Here is a 19,067-nt window from a genome sequence, read left to right on the forward strand (position 1 = left end):
AAAGGAATCATGTTGCCCCATTTGAAGCCCATGTATGACATAATCTTCTTACCCCTGTTTTGTGCTCTAACCTCAGGCCAAATCCCAGCAAGACAAGCGCATGTGGATCTTGCACCTTAAAAGGCTCATACTTGAAAACCATCCTGCAAAAATTCCAGCCAAGGTGAGACGAGCTCACTGCAGACTGAGTGGAATTTGTTGGAAATATCTCCAATATTTCCCTTTATCCTGTCCATATATTACTTTACATTTTCTTGTGCTCTTATCTTTGCTTTCTGCTGCTGGATTTATTTCCTTTTTGTCTTGCTGATACTCTGCCTATAAAAAATGGGCATTTATGTCCTTTGATTACAATCACTGAGCATTACAGTTGTGCAATGCTACTTATGTCTAGTAAAACAATAACAAAGTACAATTAGAAAAGTATTTCAAGATAACAAAAATACTGTGCTGTGTATGACTGATATTGCTGTGAACATATTCATCTAGATCTTACTCAGTGTATCCAATTATACTTGATAAGATATGGAAATTATGTTGTAAGAGGCAGAAAGTAGAATATCACACTTTATCACAAAGTTAATTTGCAATGCTTTACAAAAATACTCATTCTCCTTGAACATTTTCACATTTATCACATTACATCTTAAAATGTCAATGTATTCTAGGATGTTATGTAATATAACACTACACAGTTCATATCTAGGAAGCTTAAGGTAATATATATATATATATATATTTCATTTTTAACAAATAATTGGAAAAGTGTGTAATAGTATTACAATTTTATGCAATTGATTGTACTGACTGCTTTTTAACCACTGAAGCTAAAACAAATTAAAACTGCAATGTGGCGCCACCTAGTGTAAGAAAGCCCTTTGTGAATCTTATAATGAAGTAACCTTTTTTCTATATTCATGTTGTCAAATTCCAGGCCAAACAAGCCATTTTGGAGATGGATGCAATACGTAAGTGCCAGCCTCCATGGAAATCATGTCCAGTTTTTGCATTCTAGTACTTATCCATATACTTGTCGTCATATTTTTAAAATATTAATTGTGATTTTTGTTGTTTTTTTGTTTTGTTTTTTTTAAGACCACCCTGGGTTTCACTACAGCCCTGACGGTGAGAAGAAGGATTCCCTTCAAACCAAGGAAGGCCCCACTCCTCGTCGAGGACGGAGAAAAGGTGATAAATTAAAAGAATTAATAAAGATACTTATCCAAAGAAACTTTAGGAGGTAATTCTAAATGTTAGTTAATATATCTTCCCAGAGCCCCTCTCCAAATTACTGAAGAACGCAAAGCAGAATGCTGCCAACAATGACGGTGAAAAAGTGAGTTACAGTCAAACAATTAAGACCAGTTTTAATTGTTTACTCATTTTTAAACATGCTGCTGCTTCTTCTTCTCCTCCCCAGCGTACCAGTCTAGGTGCTAACCTGCTATCCCCCGTGTCCCAGCTGGCTCTGGGCACTATCGGCCGCAGCCGTAGCTTGATCAACCAATCACAAGAATCCCTGGACCCTGGAGATCACTATGAGCACAGCGACAGGGAGGAAGGGGACGAGTCGCATCAGCAGGATGCTGACGATGAGGATGACAGCATTCTTGTGAGTTTATGTCTGATGAAATCAGATTGAGCAGACACTTGTATCCCAAGAATTATTCATTATAACTATTGTGCCTCAATGTTTCTTTGTTTAGGGTCGTGGAAAGAGACTGAAAGTTCCCGGCAAAGGCAGCAGAAAGAGACTGAACCCTCAGGCGTCTGTTGACAGCATAGAGCAGTGGAAATCTTTTAACATGAGTGCCTCAGACCTGCAGGTGGGATAATTATTCAAGGCTGAAATGTTAACTTGGCATTGGCATCCATTTGTTATTGCATCATTTTGTCCACAGATGATGGCCTGTGTTCGGCACATATACATTTATATTTCTGCTTTACTTTTTTAACTTAGCGAGCCAGGGAATCCCTGATAAGGGACGGAAGTCACCATCCTCCACTTCTCAGGACCCCTCGTGTGACAGAGGAACCTCCAGAATCTCCAGTTCCAGCTGTAGTCGTGACAGAAACGGACCATTCAGTGAGGAACATTTGGGCTGATCACCGGGCTCGCAGGGCCATGTTCCCCACCCGACAGAGAACGATGCAGCCAGATGATGAGGAGGAGGACATCTACCAAATGTTTGTTCCCACAGAACCAAGCGCAGCAGAGCCAGAACCTCCCTCAGAGAGACTGGAGGCTCCTTCGTCACCTAGAACAGCCCGGCCTTGCAGCTGGCACGTTGAACAGGTGCCCACAGTTCAAGTTGACCCTCCCGCTGATAACAGCAGAGTCTTAAGAAGGGCAAGCAGTGCAGGAGAGAAAGCCACAGAGGCTCGAGAGAGTCCAGGGAATGACGAGACTGGTCACAGCAATTTGGAAGTGATTCACACCGAATCATCCAGCAATGACATATCTGGGTCTTCCTCAGCTGAGCAGCTGACATTAGATGATATTGAAAACGTGTATGACAACATCAGCTATGAGGACCTGAGGAGCATGGGTCTCATCAGGAGGGATGCAGATGAAATCCAGATGCAGAAAGACTTGAGGAGAGAACAAAGTGCTGCAAAGGTCAGAGAGTCTCTCATTGAACCAGACAGTTCATCAGAAAGTAACCGGTCCTCCACACAAGACATGAAGCCATATGGGAGCTGTGATCTTCAGATAGTTGAAGAAAATATATATGACACCATCTGTTTCAGAGAGCCACCGTCAGTGGAGCTCAAGGGAAGCAATGAAGGAAGTAAAGAAAAAGAAGAGAGGAGCAGTTTATCATCAGAGCAAGGCTTGACTCGAAGTCTTGCAGAGTTTGTTTCTGAGGACAGCCTCCATTTGAGAAAGAATGAAGAATCCGACGCATCTAATCCTGTCCTCTGCTCTGCGGAGTCAAATTATCCTGCCTCTGCTTCTAAAATCTCTCCACGGGACTCCAACAGAGCTGATCGGATGTCTGAGGAGGTTGATGAGCTTTGTAATGACTTAGAAAACTACATGAAGAACACCAAGAAAGCTGAACGACTTCCTGCTGCATTCCCTGTGAATTCCCATGAGTCGCCCAAGAAGATCTCGTCTGCTAAAAACAGTCCTACAAAAAGCTGTCCTGTGGTTGCTGCTCAAACTGCCAGCCCTACACGCACAAGCCAACCAGCACACCAACCCAAAACCCCACATGTCACCTCTGCACAATCATTCACCATCCCAGTCATCAACCTTCCTGATTGTCAAAATGAAAGTACCACTGAAGAAGAAATCCACAGTCCTGCCCCTGCATCCCGTCCCCTTCCTGCCACCCCAGAACCCCCTGCAGGCACAGTGAAGAGCATCCGAAACAGATTGGCGCGCCTCAGCAGTGGCAGCTTCCGCCTTGAGGACGATGATCTGGTGGAGCTGCCGCAACGGACCGCCGCTCCGAGAGAGGGCTCCCTGAAGGACCTCCAAAGTTTGTTTCCAGGGGAGCTGGCGGGGTTGGACTCACCCCTGGCAAACTCGTCTTTGCTGCTGGGGGAGTCTGTGGACTTTTCCCTGGAGCTCATGGACAAAACAAAGAGTCGTGTATTCTTGATGGCGAGGCAATATAGTCAGAAGATCAAGAAAGCCAACCAGCTGCTGCGAATGAGGAGTATGGACCCAGGAGATTCCTGCAGTCGAGCCAGAGCAGAAAGGAAACAGAAAGACCTTGCCGCCATCTTGGAGGAGAAAAAACAAGGGGGTGCAGCCATAGGTAACAAGAAACATTTATCTTATCTACAAAATGGCTGCTTTCTCTGTCTAACCTGCATAGTTCTAAACATGTACCAAGTTTTGGTGGTGTGTTCTAATTACAATTTTTCTTGTTTAGCTATAAACGGTATATTTTGAACTCAGTAGCAGAATTCAAAATAATCAAGTAGTTTGTCAAAGATCATATAAACTAGAAGATTATTGTCATGGCAAAATAGGGCTTTGCCCATTTGAAACACACATTTTTAACTGTCTTTAGCATCTTATGTTAGGGATTAGCATCACTAACTGTAAACAACAGTTCCCCCTAGTTATTACGAATATGGACCCTTACTTTAACTTTGAGATTTCCGTATAATGACAATATGTTTCATATTCAGCTTAAAAGAATAAATCAAAGCAACTTGGCCATAATTTGTTCAGTCTTCCTGGAATTTGCTCAAGCTAGCAGAAATGAGCTAGCTCTTTGCAGTAGCAGTCTGAATGAAGAGCCTGGATTCATTTGGTAGAAAATATTTCCTTTTAAATAGCTTGTTAGAGCATTTTCCTTCATTACACTTGTAACTAACGCTGAAAATTGCAAACTTTGATGATTCATCCATCAACTTCTTTGCTAAACGTGTTGCGGTTAGCATGAATGGGTAAAGTTCAGGAACACGGCACCCACTGATCGAAAATAGATTGCATATTTGATTCAGAGCGGCTAAAGCTGAAGGTTGATAACTTGTTGCATCATTACATCCTGCTTAAAAACATGCTGTTGGAAGGAGATTTTTATAGCTTTTGTTTTTAAATTGAAACATAAATGGGGTAGGTCACATGTGGCCAGTACAAAAGACATTCTAATGAGGTCAGTATATGTGTCAATGGTTTCTTAACTGAACAAGTTCTACAGAGAAATTGTATTTTAAGTAAATTTATTACACAGAAATAAAAGTGTCAATGTTATCAGATTTATTCTATGACTCTAGTGTTGCAAAACATTACATTTTTCCCTATGTGAACAAAATAAAGTCTTCGGTTTTAGTGTTTTAGATAATCACTCACCCTGTTTTATGCCTTCTACGCTACCTTCTCAGGTGCAAGGATAGCGGAATACTCGCAGCTCTACGACCAGGTGATGTTTAAGGACACTCCTCTTTCTACCAGTCAGACCTCCGCCTCCTCGCATCACTTCCACCCAGGCCTGCCGTCCTCTCCGTCAATGCCGGAAACTTCTCTGGATGATGACTGGCTCCACTCCATCTACAGCAACGGGGAGCTGGTGAACTTCATGTCTTCATCCGACGGGGGAGCAGACACTCAAACGTCCTCCAGCTCTCAGCATAGACTCACCCACACCACCTCCATCCCTTCTCTCAAGACCACCCCATCCGCTCCGTCACAGAGGTGGAGCTCGTGCATTTCCGCGCCGAGTGAAGAAGAGCATGTGTACAGTTCTATAAAGAGAAATCCTTCTTTTAATGCTCCCACCTCGAAGTCTTCCCTGTCGGATCAATCTCAGTCAGCTGGTTCTCTGACAAATCCCCAGCAAGACAACCACCGGCAGTCTGGGCTCAGTTGTAATGGACCCAATGTGGATCCGTCCACAGACAGACCTCGTGGACCCAGCCTGAAGCGTGCCGGTCAGCAGAGCAGCCTCCCAGACCAGACCACCCTGAGACAGTCGGACCTCACCTTACACGATGGCCAGCAGGTGGTGGTCCTGAACCGTGCTTCTGCTCTGACTGGCATCCTCAACGCCACTCAGAACTACTTGGCCAACTTTAAGGACAATGAGGAAGATGACGACGACTACGTTGAAATCCGCTCAGAGGATGACAGTGAAGGTGAGCGTGACAAGTTGAACCAGGGAACCACAAGATCAACTCGGAATCGGAGCACTGTCCAGTCCCGGAGTCTGCCGTGCACTCCTGTCCACTCCTGCCACCCGCTGGAGCGTGAGCACTTAGAGAAGTACCTGTGGAGCGAGCCGCAGCAGAACCAACCCAAGATTGTCCAGTCTCTGAGGGAGAAGTTTCAGTGTTTGAGCTCCAGTAGCTTCGCATAAGGCTACACAGAAACTAAAAACCAAAAACAACGCTACCACACCGCATATAGTTTGAAAGGGGACAGTGCTGCTTTAGGTCAAATATGCCACACCTTTCGCTGACGAGACAAATAAATATTAAGACATAAATAATACATCTATCAAATCAATCCTTGGATTGCAGCTTTATTTTTAGCGAACTGTTACAGATATATTAAAACAGTATAGGTCACAAGTAAAGGTTAAAACAGTACATCATTAGCTTTTACGTGAACTTCCTTCCAAAAAATTTGGAGAGGTGGAATTCATTGTGATGAATTATGATTTTAAAACTTTTAAACCTCTTTACATCTGAGCCTTGTAGAAACATTTGCAACTGATTGTGCTGTACAGATGCAGTAGTTCAGGATATCTGTTAATTTTGCTCCTAAGGACGACTGTACATCTCGTCATCTTTACATCTTTACTAGAGCTGAAAGCACAGTTACTGCTCGTCTTCTTAATTGTGCTATTATATAATATCGAACAGTTGTGAACAAACTGCTTTTACAATTCAAGATTTGTGCAACTTGAGATGCGCTGCTCAGGCTAGCTAGTCACTTTTAGGATCTTTTAACAAGCAGGAAATAAAGACAAATATTTGGGGGTATTATAACATCCAGTAGGTTAAGTGTACTTATACTTGGAAATTTAGTCTATTTTTAAAATAGTGAGTCAGTCTTCCTCAGACATTGGTCAGCAATAGGGAGTCATGCTTAAAGAAAATTGAGATATTCTCTAATAAATAATAAATATCCATTTCTTTTCAAATTGAGAGCATCTGTGAGAAATGGTTCTTACATGCAGTAGATGATGTAAGTAAATGCTGTTTTATTTTCCTTAAATCTAATGTTCGTTTTGGTTTGAGGATGGACCACAAGGGTAAACAGGTGAATTGGTTTTAAAGACGACAGTACTGTATTTGGTGTCTTTTGTTTCTTCTTTATTCAAATGCAAATGTATTTTAATGGTTTACTTTATGGGACACTATCGCACTACTGATTTCACTTCCTCACTCGAAAGGAAAGTCACGTTACAATAAAAGACACTTTAAAGTTCACAGTTGTTTTGTTAAGAGTTTTACCCCCACAGTTGTTTGATTTCAGATAAAACGATGTGAAACACAATATATGACTTATTTGTTCGACTGCGTTCCTGCTGTCTCACCAGTACCGCAAGCCACAAACTGTAAATTAGATTTAAAGATATTTATTTACAAAAACAGTTGTGCTTTCATTTAGGGACTCAAAATTTGAAACAAACTGTGAATATTCTTGGAAATTTGTAGATTTTAATGCACTATTGAATCATAAATGACTTAAAATAAAGAAGCACATGGGGAAAGGCTAAATAAAAACATCAAATCCAAAGTAGGAAAATGAAGTATGTTTTTGTTTGTACATTGCTTTGTTTTTGTTTTTTTCTTGGTGGTAATTTTTTTTGCACTTTTTTATTTTACATCTTATTTGTAAACACTTTGTAAAGATGTACATTTTAGGAGTTATTCTTGTATGCCATAGATATGCTTTATAATGCTTTGACGTTTAAGTTAAGTTTACTGTATTTTTGTAACTGGCTAGTCATCATTGCTCAACAGGACAATGCATCTGAGGAAATAAATTCAGATTATTCTCCTCTTTGTGTCTTTTTGTGATAAGTGAAATAAAACGTGAGACCCATCTCTTAAAAACAAAGCAGAATCTGGAAACCTGGACATTGTAACATGACAATGACCCCAAAATGTACTGGTAAATCCACCCATAAAGAATGAGTCAAGGAATTCCTAGTTTAATGCCCAGACATTAATCCCAGTGAGATTCTGTCTCATCTGAAGGCCTCAAGATGAATCTCACTAAAGTTGTTTCAGCCATTGCAAGCTAGTGATGCCTCATTTACATTCAACTAAATCATTTTGTTTTCTAGAGATAAAAGAATAAACATCAATCTGAAGATTTCCTAATGAATTGAGTATTTATTGGCATAATATTTACACTGTACTTTGCAGCCAGACAAACACAAATCACCTGACAAATAATCAGAACTAATTTTATTTTTGATCAAATATAAAATGGAAATGATGGTTCTTCGTCAATGTTTTCATACCACTTAAACTTTTTTTCAAATTTCAAACTACAAACTTGAATAAATTTCACTAGGATTTAATAGGTCAGACCAGCACATTAATGAAACTGAGGGGAAAAAAATCTAACGGCTCTATGTGTCAAAAAAAGTGGGAGAAAATTTCACCTGAAGTGGAGAGTTAAGCTGAACTCAAGGAGCCCTTTTGGGTTTGAACGTCAGTGGGCTATGGGTGATGTCTGGGTCAACCTCGCTTTTCCACATTGTTGCTAAAGGTTGACATGGTGATTGGCTTACAACAGCAACTCCACCATCTTCATGTATGGGACTGCTCTCTGCTGCAGTGTGTGGCCTAAACATATGAGACATAACATCCAAATTAAAAATGTTGAACCACGAATGTAAAAAATAAATAACACAAATAAAGAAATAGAAAGCAATATTCCATTCAACCAACGCAGCAATTTCAAACATGGCGCTCTCGCGGCCTACTTGCCATCACTACGGCCTACACCTAGGCCAAGCACAATGTGCCAAACTAGGCCTCGATAAACACTGACACAATTTCAATCGGATCCACAAACGTTTCAGTCACAATGTTGGGCGTCCACTCGGATTCCGCGTCTTGGGAGATCAGAAAATATGCTTTTTTAAACCAGGTCCCAAAGTTCATGAATATCAAACCGACAGTTTTGTGTCTCTGTGCGGCCAGGTGCTAGCCGCATCATTTTTTTTTTTTTAAAAACCGCTCACGTAAAAGTTGCGTCATATTTTTATCCAGCATGACGCATGAAGATCACTCTTATTAATAACAAAAGTGGCGCCATTAGCCACTGTTGCCAGATTTGAAATTTTCCAGTCTAAACACAGGGTAAAATTAAACCTGTAAAATCTGCCCAAATGCAAAGAAACAATACGAATCTAAACCTCTAATAAAACTCATGTTAATAGCACTATGTTTTATAATTTATCCCTAATATATTTTTAGAATAATTTAGAAAAAAAGCAAAATTTTATATTTATTTTTTTATAATGAGGACTGAAGATTTTCTATTTAAATAGAATATAAGTTCCTGTATAAGTTCTAAGAACTTATACAGTTTTAGAACAGATTAGAGAAATTTAGACCTGTGCAACAGAGGGCGCTAAAAACCCAATAAGTAAGCGGTCCGGTAATCTGAAATAGAGCATCCTGGGAAATGGAGTTTTCAAAGATAATCACGCTAAGTCGTTCTTTTCTTATTTGATAAACTAACTGATCGAAAGTAAAATTTCAACAAATATTAATGGCTTGGATCCACTCCTCAACTAAAAACCATCGAATTGTGGGAGTTGGGAGTATTTGGACTAATTTTCTTCTCGAACCTTCTGGTCGGTAACAGTTTACCCATAGAACACCGCGCCGCTTCCTTTCTTCTCTGTGGTGCGGTGGTCCAATATGTCGCTGTTAGATGGTCCGTTAAACGTGCTCGGCCAGAGAACTACTGGCGAGTCTGTTCGCACTCAGAATGGTAGGTTGTTATTAATTCTGTGGTGCGGTTTAAGCTTGTGAATGTTTTACAAGCCGGCAGAGTCTGAACTGAGTTTTTAATGTATAACACACGTGCCGCTAAGGCTAATGCTAACTAACTTTAATGCTAGCCTAAATTGGTTGTTGCGTTCTACTTTTCTTAACTGTCAATGTCTTTTACTTTGAATAATTGCTGCATTCTATTATAACACAAGCAGTTTTAACTGTAGGTGTGTAATCCCATTTTAGTACCTTCCACTCACTGTCTAATGAATGGAGGGCTATGCTAATGGGGAAGAGAAACACTGTCATGGTCTGAAGGTGTGGCTAGCTGACTGTGCGCCCCACTAAATAAGCTGACAGAACAGCTGAATCAGAAAGTTACTTTTCAGTCAGTTACGTAAAAATGTATCTTTAAGAAACTCCAATGGTAGCAGAATGGTTTTGTGTTTTTTACAGTCATGGCTGCAGCATCCATCGCCAACATCGTCAAGAGCTCCCTCGGACCGGTGGGCCTCGACAAGATGTTGGTGGACGACATAGGGGTCTGTGTCACTTTTTTAAACGAACTTATCCACGCAAAAATGATTCTAGTATGCATTGGTTGCTTATCAGTCCTGACTTTGTCATCCTAACAGGACGTCACCATCACCAACGATGGAGCCACCATCCTGAAGCTGCTGGAGGTGGAGCATCCTGCCGCCAAGGTCCTCTGTGAACTGGCTGACCTGCAGGATAAGGAGGTTGGAGATGGGACCACTTCTGTGGTAAGTGCTAGCAGGCAGTATTTATTTATTTTTAATGTTCATGTTATTGTGTCTTGTCTCTATAACTGCGAAATAATTTCCCTGCTGGGATGAATAAAGTACTTCTATTCTATATATTCTATTCTATATCATGTCAGGTAACCTCCTGAATTGTAAACAATTTTATAAAAATAAATTGGAGATCAGTGTCTGTTAACCAGACTGGGTTTGTCTGGAATGTTTCATTCAGCTTTGTGCAAAGAATTTACTTTACAGGATTAGAAGAACCTCAGCCAAACTCAGTGAACTCAATAATGACCATATTCATCAGAAATCTCTCTTTATTTCTGGATTAATTTGTGCCTACACTCCTCACCATTTTGTAGGTTCAATCTTAATGAAATTCTGAGGTTCACAAAACAATTTTCAGCAACTTTACTTCACTTTTATTAAACATGTGGGTGCAAAACAGAAGTCAAAACCTGCTTAAAGCAAAAAATTTTCTTCCCATTTCTGCTATGCAGGTGATTCTTGCTGCAGAGCTGCTTAAAAGCGCAGACGAACTGGTGAAGCAAAAGATTCACCCCACGTCTGTCATCAGCGGATATCGCTTGGCGTGCAAGTAAGACGAGGATATCAAATATGAGTCCGCATTGAAAGCAGATCAAGATCATCTTTACAACTGCTTATTTTTGATCTTCCAGAGAGGCTGTGCGGTACATAAATGAGAATCTGACTATTGGGACAGATGATCTGGGAAGAGAGTGTCTAATCAATGCAGCAAAGACCTCCATGTCTTCCAAAATCATTGGAGTGTATCCTAAATATTTGTCTGATTTAGCAGCATGTTAACAAGATGTTATGATGATTTTTAAGTGTTGTGTGAAGGCAGAAAGCAATTCAGTTTCATGTATGTGCCTTGACCGTGGGTCCTTAGTGATGCAGACTTCTTTGCCAACATGGTGGTGGATGCTGCCATAGCTGTGAAGTTTGTTGACGGAAAAGGAGTAGCCAAATACCCCATCAACTCTGTGAACGTGTTGAAAGCTCACGGCCGCAGCCAGAAAGAAAGTTTCCTGGTCAATGGATATGCTCTGAACTGTACGGTTGGTTCACAAGGTACGTATTTTACTGGATTAATTTGGGTGCTATTCACCACTGGCCTCAAGAACTTCCATTTCTTTTTGCTGCCATGTCTTTTAGTGATGTACGCAGTGATACGCGTGGGAGAAAGTAAACTGGTTTTGAAAAGAACAAAGTCACAGTGGGATGAAAACTGTGATGCTTCTTGTAGCCAGATAGTAAATCAGAAGCTGTTATCAATACATGGGACTATTCTTGCTTCCTTTTTAATTTGAGTCTATTTCTGCCGTTGAATGCTCGTTTTGTATACCCACAGAAATGGTGAAGCGTGTTGTAAATGCTAAGATAGCCTGCCTGGACTTCAGCCTGCAGAAGACCAAAATGAAGATGGGGGTCCAGGTCGTCATCAACGACCCAGAGAAACTGGACCAGATCAGACAGCGGTACGTTATAGATCATGTTTGTCTTTCTTCTCTCATCTTTAGGAATAATCCCATTTTAATTTGCTGTGGCACTAGTCCAATAGTGCATACAGTGATACGCGTGGGAGAAAACATGAGCAGCCACAAGTCAAGGCAGCAGCTTCTCTCTAAGCTGCAGGACCACAAATTTGAGCTGGACACATTTTTTGTGTGTTGTACTAGGACTAGTACAGTACTGCTTTCCTGTTTTTGCTCTGCCTTAAATTCCTTGCAGAAATATTTCAAATATAAAAAAAATAAAACGATTTGTTTGTGTGGTTTTAGGGAATCTGACATTACCAAAGAGAGGATCCAGAAAATTCTGGCAGCTGGAGCAAATGTTGTACTGACCACTGGTGGCATTGATGATATGTGTCTGAAGTACTTTGTGGACAGTGGAGCCATGGCAGTGAGACGGGTTCTCAAGAGGGACCTTAAACGCATCGCCAAGGCAACAGGAGGTGCGAGCGAAGTTCGTTGTCCTGTGCAATGGTTCCGCATGTCTTAAAATATTTAAATGAAAAGTGTTTGCATTTATCTGATGTTTTTGTGCATTTTTAGCCACTGTCTGCCCCTCCCTGTCCAATCTGGAAGGAGAGGAGACATTTGAAGTCACTATGCTCGGTCAGGCTGAGGAGGTTGTGCAGGAAAGAGTCTGTGATGACGAGCTCATTCTCATCAAGAAGTAAGAACACAATAACAGATGCATAGCTCCTAGGTTTGGTGTAAAACAGTATTAAATAATTAAAAATGTAAATCATTTTCTACATCTGAGGTTGTTTTTAATATTGGTGGTGCATTCATTGATAACTTGATACTAGGGGTGTACCAGTAAATCGGCCCTGATTTCCTTAATTTTGGGAGATCAGTGATCAGCCAATACTTAAATATGAAGCATACCTTGCCAAAGGTCTAAAAACCATTGCAAAATCCTCTTGCTCTGCTGTGAGAGGTTTAACTGACAGACTGGTGCACTAGGTCATGTCTGCACATTTGAAGTTAACAATAGTCACCACACTGTTGCCAACTCAGTGACTTTCTTGCTATATTTAGCAACATTTCAGACAAAAAAAAAAAGCTGCATCAGTCAAAATTGGAATAAGCAGGTAGGGCTTTTTAAAGATCGGCCACAAAAAAAATGCAATCGGTGCACCCCTAATTGATATATGAAGTCTTCAGTGTAGAGTTGTGCTGTCATGCTACAAAGGTTTCAATCTGAACCTGTCTCAAGAATGAGTTGCATTCGGGAACTTGTCTGCTTGACAGAGAAGAGTTGCAGTTTTCAGCTGAAAGGCAGATTCTCCTTTCAGTAATTTTACTGTTTTTCATTCCTTCAGTACAAAAGCCCGTACATCGGCCTCCATCATTCTGCGTGGAGCCAATGACTTCATGTGCGACGAGATGGAGCGTTCACTGCATGATGCTCTCTGCGTGGTCAAGAGGGTCCTCGAGTCTAAGTCTGTTGTACCAGGAGGAGGCGCTGTTGAGGCTGCTCTGTCCATTTATCTGGAGAACTATGCTACCAGCATGGTGGGTTTATAAAACTACAAGCCTTCACCAGTAGGGCTTCCTTTAAACTGAATAAACAAACTTTTAAACATCTGTTGTTTTATTTCTTCAGGGTTCCAGAGAGCAGCTAGCTATTGCTGAGTTTGCAAGGTCTCTTCTCGTAATACCGAAGACTCTGGCTGTGAATGCAGCGCAGGACTCCACCGACCTGGTGGCCAAACTGAGGGCTTTCCACAATGAGGCACAGGTCAATCCTGAGCGCAAGAATCTCAAATGGTGAGTTTATAGCCTTGTCACAGAACTGAATTCATTGAAAGCAGAGTCTTTACACAATTTGGAAAAGTATTTTAATTCAAGATTTTGTGCCACTGTTTTGTTGCCTGGAAGTTGTATCATCATCACTCCGTTTGTCTATGTCTACTTAACCAGGTCTGCCATAAATTCGAAGTAAAGTTTTATATGTATACTTAAAAATGTCAAAATGCTCTGTGAATTCTGGAAATTGCTTATAAAAATATGTATTGTCTCTGTGACTGTAAGAATGCTCATGAGTAGAGCCACGCATTAATGTAACAAAGAACTTGGATGCAAAATTTGAGAGGGTATCATATTTTAAATGTCATGGTTGCAAATTCTTCATGACACTAATATGTTTAGCCTGTTGAATAGAGTCCCTCTACCTTTCTATGATGCCTGCAACTGGTGCATTTTTTAGGTGTTAAGATGCTTAAGCTCACAAAAATGGTGGGGACAGAATTAAAAAAAGTCAAAATGTGGGTTAACCATTACCTGCTTCACTTCAGTATCTACAATTATAATTTTATACTATTACACAGGTTTGCTAATAAAGAAAATCAAAGCTGTAAAATGTTTCTGTAAAATTGCACCTTTTCTATTTTGAGGCTTCATGTTAAACTTTTTGTTGTGTAGGATTGGGCTGGACTTGGTGAATGGCAAACCCAGAGACAACCGCCAGGCCGGAGTGTATGAACCCACCATGGTCAAGACAAAAAGCCTCAAGTTTGCCACAGAGGCTGCCATCACCATCCTGCGTATCGACGACCTCATCAAACTGTTCCCAGAGCCTAAAGAGGGCGGAAAGTCCTACAGAGATGCTGTAGAATCTGGATCTCTGGACGGTTGAAATATTTACTCGTCTCCGTTGGTTCAACATCTGTATTTATAAATTACTGAGCTCTTCATGGCTGCTGCTCTAGTGTATGCCATGCATTTTGCCTCTTTATATTTCTCCCACTCCCATCATCTTTGGAATTTATGCTTCCAAAGGAACTGTTAGTGACTGTTTTGGTTTTGGACACACAAATAAAGCTTCAGTGGCTGTAAATGACTCTTTATTCATTATTATCAGCACGTACCTATTTGCATTACAGTAAATTAAGTCTACAGGAAGCACCAGATTAGAGAAGGCAGCTAATTATTGGCACTGACATGTTTTATCTGCACAACTTTGAGGAAAGATGTTCATCCTACAAGCTGATATTGGAATGTTGAGAAATGTAAACCTTTCTAATGAAGACTTAAATCATTGCAGCAAAATTAAAAACATCCTTACAAGACAGTGTTTGTTTAAAAGCTGTACTCCAAGTAACAACTTGAGCTTCACCGTTTGGAATTTGTTTCTGGAGCCTAATGAAGCTGACTAGTCTTAACAGCTGTAATCTGCACAGGTTTAAGAAACCTTTACTTTCCAGTTCAGACTAAATATTTTAATCACTAAGTCAAACACCAAAAGCTGAGAAATTCAAATTCACAGTGATAATGGCTTTTTATAGGAGAGGGGGTAAGACCACCACATTACAGCATGTTTTACATCACCCAACAATGTAAACAGATTTTATAATCCCTTAATTAGCTAAAAATAAATCAAGTGCAATCTAAGCTTTAAGAGGTTTGTACCTCAAACCCTCTCCACACACATGGCGACGCCCATCCCTCCTCCAATGCAGAGGGATGCCACGCCTTTTCTTCCTCCAGTTCTGTTCAGAGCATGCAGTAGCGTAACCAGGACTCGGCAGCCCGACATGCCAATGGGATGGCCCAGAGAAATGGCCCCGCCGCTCACATTCACCTGAAGAACAAAACAAAAGCTTTCAGTGGTACGTCAGCCAACTTCCTGCCCACCACTGGTTTACAAATTAGACTAGAACCCAGATACTGATGCCAGTCTTTACTGTTACCTTGTCTTCATTCAGGCCGAGCTCCTTAATCACAGCAAGAGACTGTGCAGCGAATGCTTCGTTGACCTCAAATAAATCAACTTGATCCAGCTTCCAGCCTGCTTTCTCCACCTAAAGGGGAGTAACTCAAAATTAGAAAAAGAGTTGAACAACAAAATAAAAGTTTTTCGATTTAAGACATTTAATGTTCTCTTGATATCTCACCGCTTTCCTGATAGCTGGTATTGGCCCGGTTCCCATGACAGAAGGGTCCAGGCCTACCTGAGCCCATGAAACAATTTTGGCCATGGGTTTTATGCCCCGTCTCGAAGCCTCTGATTGGCTCATTAAAACAGTAGCTGCTGCTCCATCATTTATGCCTGTAAATGTAGTATTAAATCAGCTTTATGACTGTACAAAGTCCCATTTTGTGTTTGATTGTGGTTCATGAGTAACTCTGGAACCTGAAGCGTTTCCAGCTGTGACAGTGCCACTGCTGTCCTTAACAAAACACGGTTTGAGTTTGGACATGGTTGCAATGTTGCTTCCGTGTCGAGGAAACTCGTCCATCTTCACCTCAACAGGACCTGAAGGACAGAGTAGCAGTTGAAGACAGAATGGCAAAGTGGTCACCGGGCAACTGAAAAAGTCTGTTACCTTTTCTGGAGGGCACTGTGATGGGGACAATCTCCTGATCAAAATGTCCTGCTTTCTGTGCCGCCTCGGTTTTGTTTTGAGAATTGACAGCAAAAAGGTCCTGCTGCTCTCGACTGATTCCCCACTGCTTCGCAACATTCTCAGCTGTAAAAGGTTGGCGATCAGCATTAAATACTTATTGACAGAGTACACAAAGCTGACTGAGTTGCTAAGCGTTTACATATAGACTGAGACCTGTAATTCCCATGTGATAGCTGTGGAAGGCATCGGTCAGGCCATCCGCAACCATGGAGTCCTGCAGGGAGGCGTCACCCATCTTCACTCCTGCTCTCATTTGCAGAGTGTGAGGAGCCTGATTATAGACAAAAGAAGTGATTGGTTTTATGCACAACTTTGTGTTGGTCTATCCTTTAAAACTCCAAAATACACACCAAGATCTGTGGTTGTGAGGTGACAAAATTTGAAAACTTTAAGGAGTATGAACACTTTGGAGGGCGCTAGATATTCATATTCTTTTACAATGATTTCCTCATTACCAACCCTGCTCATGCTCTCCATGCCCCCTGCTACTACCACAGTGGACTCTCCAGACTGGATGGACTGAGCTCCCAGACACACAGCTTTAAGCCCAGAGCCACACACCATCTGGCAGCTCCAGGCAGGGACAGGATACGGGATACCAGCGGCAACGCTGGCCTGACGTGCCGGGTTCTGCCCTTGACCTGAAAGAGAGTTTTAGAAGTTGTGTTTTTTTTTATTATGTAGGAAACAATACTGCAAGATTTGTTAAATAGTGTGAAAACTCTAAAAGGTTTGATAAACATTTACCTGCAGTGAGAACATGTCCAATGATAACCTCAGAGACCTCTTCTGGTTTCACCTCAGCCCGCTTCAGAACATCCTTTATCACAGGCGAGCAAAGGTCACGCAGAGTCAGCGAGGAGAGAGCGCCACTCAAGCAGCCTGTATGAAATCGGCAAGTTATTAAAGTGTTAAATAATAAGTGGAGTGTCTAAATCTATTTTCGGTTTCACATGGTGAGCCAATCTTTTCAACCATATCTTGTGTTAAGCTCTTAGAAGTAAAATGTCTAGATCTTCACAGAAATGGCCTGTACAAAAAGATGATCATCACACTCTAAAAAATGTGGCCTTTTAAAACTGTTCTTTTGGAGTTCTAAATAGATCTTTTTTACTTATATCCACACTCTGAAGCCCAAAGTAGTATAAAATCTCAGAAAAGTTATTGATTATATACCTTAATATCTGATTTACAGCACTTTAAAAATGTATCCTGACACTTTTAAATAAACAGAACATTATGCAGTTTGATATTACCTGTCTTGACCTATAATATATAATATATTATATATATATATATATATATATATATATATATATATATATATATATATATATATATATATATATATATATATATATATATATATATATATATATATATGTTTTTCAAGCAAAGTTCTGCTAAAGGATTGTAGGACCTATATTATATTTCAATTTATTTCAGTATTTATTTTCCTCAGATTAGCTAAAAATGATGTATTAGTAGCCTGAATATATAGGAAACTGCATGCTAATTTATGTGGTTTATCTTTTAACAGAAACGATCAGATAAAAAATACTGTACCTTTTGTCCCTATAAATGTCAATGTTTTTGTTTTGAGTTTTTTTTTCTTCACATTTTGATTCGCTTTTATTTAACAGCAAGCAGCTGGGAATACTTTAATGGGAAAAAGTTAATTAAATCAGATCAGAGAAGAAGTAGATGTCGTCTCACATCATGTATTTGGTAGCCAATACTAGCAGGCTCGTGTTCCATGGGACTACAGCTACCGGCCAATCAGCAGCTAAAGAATACTCCAGATATAGAAGCCAACCAATCAAAACTCACCAGGAACCTTGCGAGTTTAAGTGCAGGACAGAACCTCTTTGCTTAATTACAAACGTAAATAAGATGTAACATATAGCACTTAGTATAAACATATGCATAAAATAGAAATAAAACAATACATAAATGAGTCTCTTATCCTCACAGATAACTACACGACAATAATAGTTTAAAAAATGTAACAAATGCATAGTTACAATGTATGAAAGTCCAGTTTTAACAAATAACTCTAGAACATTAAGGAGGCCTGGCTTTACCTATTGGAGTCCGGGCGGCAGAAACGATAACAACAGGTTCGGCGTTCATCCTGAAAGGCGCTGGTTTGAAGCTGAAGTCTTCTTTCTATTCCTGCCTGTCCACTGACACGGCTCTGTTGACACTGCATAGACGCACAAATGTACAAATGGAACTCATAGAGAACACAGCGCCACTGTGTGCTTGGGAGGATGAGCACAAAAGGGGTGCATAAGGAAGAATTAATATGGAGATACAACATTTCCACTAATTTGCCAATAAATATTTAATAATATTACTTAAACGTATCATCAACTGATCAAATACAAGAGATGGACAACTTGTTAAAAAACAAAATAGCTTGTCAATATAAATATCTATTATAAAAATATATTTATATTTGTATGTATTTCACTAATTATTCTAGGTTACATTTTACAACAGGAATATTTATCTGCCAGCTTTGAGCAGGATTGGTGGGCGTGGCTACAACCACTCTTGTTAATAGGATTGGTCTAAAACTGAGCTTGTCTGCAGAGGTTAATCAATCGTTATGATGTAATAGCCACAGTGACAGTTTATTTTATGGTGCCCCACAGCACAAGAACCGTGAAATAATTAAACACAAATAATGTGTCTTTGACGTAATCATGCACTTAAACTGAAATACATAATTAAACATTTAGTAAATCTGCTACCAAATTCTCTATCAAAATAATATACCAAAATAAGATCTGTACTATAATGCCCTATCTTCTAAGTGTTTATGCAAATCTTGATTAATACAAGTCTTAAACTATTTTTTATGATTCTTTTAATACTGAAAATGTAAAATAAATATAGATTATTTTTGCACATCAATTAGT

General features: G+C 40.1%; 3 protein-coding genes and 1 non-coding gene across 6 annotated transcripts in view; 3 read left to right on the forward strand and 1 right to left on the reverse strand.

Annotated features, from left to right (window-relative positions):
* plekhg1 (pleckstrin homology and RhoGEF domain containing G1) overlaps nt 1-7,472 on the forward strand; it is a 65,287-nt gene extending 57,815 nt beyond the window's left edge. For all 3 annotated transcript variants that reach the window (XM_023347832.1, XM_023347833.1, XM_005802620.2), the window contains exons 10-17: nt 77-163; nt 935-968; nt 1,096-1,188; nt 1,275-1,336; nt 1,421-1,612; nt 1,707-1,826; nt 1,961-3,770; nt 4,849-7,472. In XM_023347832.1, the coding sequence (XP_023203600.1) occupies nt 77-163; nt 935-968; nt 1,096-1,188; nt 1,275-1,336; nt 1,421-1,612; nt 1,707-1,826; nt 1,961-3,770; nt 4,849-5,819 (3,369 nt within the window). In that variant the 3' untranslated portion in view covers nt 5,820-7,472. The remainder of the gene's footprint in view (nt 1-76; nt 164-934; nt 969-1,095; nt 1,189-1,274; nt 1,337-1,420; nt 1,613-1,706; nt 1,827-1,960; nt 3,771-4,848) is intronic.
* A 1,846-nt stretch (nt 7,473-9,318) lies between these two features.
* Nucleotides 9,319-14,570, forward strand: tcp1 (t-complex 1). The gene is made up of 12 exons (XM_005802619.3): nt 9,319-9,427; nt 9,886-9,971; nt 10,065-10,193; nt 10,697-10,794; nt 10,877-10,987; nt 11,110-11,291; nt 11,572-11,698; nt 12,002-12,177; nt 12,278-12,401; nt 13,054-13,246; nt 13,338-13,501; nt 14,156-14,570. The coding sequence occupies exons 1-12, from the start codon at nt 9,355-9,357 to the stop codon at nt 14,367-14,369; spliced, it is 1,677 nt and encodes a 558-aa protein (XP_005802676.1). The 5' UTR covers nt 9,319-9,354; the 3' UTR covers nt 14,370-14,570.
* Nucleotides 9,663-9,800, forward strand: LOC111611469. Its single transcript, XR_002754066.1, has one exon. It is a non-coding gene; the product is annotated as a small nucleolar RNA SNORA29 (small nucleolar RNA).
* Nucleotides 14,561-18,345, reverse strand: acat2 (acetyl-CoA acetyltransferase 2). Its single transcript, XM_005802618.3, has 9 exons — nt 18,225-18,345; nt 16,888-17,022; nt 16,600-16,781; nt 16,294-16,411; nt 16,060-16,203; nt 15,867-15,989; nt 15,628-15,782; nt 15,424-15,534; nt 14,561-15,314 (listed from the first exon to the last, which is right to left on the reverse strand). The coding sequence occupies exons 1-9, from the start codon at nt 18,271-18,273 to the stop codon at nt 15,144-15,146; spliced, it is 1,188 nt and encodes a 395-aa protein (XP_005802675.1). The 5' UTR covers nt 18,274-18,345; the 3' UTR covers nt 14,561-15,143.
* Between the last annotated feature and the right edge of the window lie 722 nt (nt 18,346-19,067).

The sequence above is a fragment of the Xiphophorus maculatus genome, chromosome 15 (genome assembly GCF_002775205.1).
Source record: "Xiphophorus maculatus strain JP 163 A chromosome 15, X_maculatus-5.0-male, whole genome shotgun sequence".
NCBI lineage: Eukaryota > Metazoa > Chordata > Actinopteri > Cyprinodontiformes > Poeciliidae > Xiphophorus > Xiphophorus maculatus.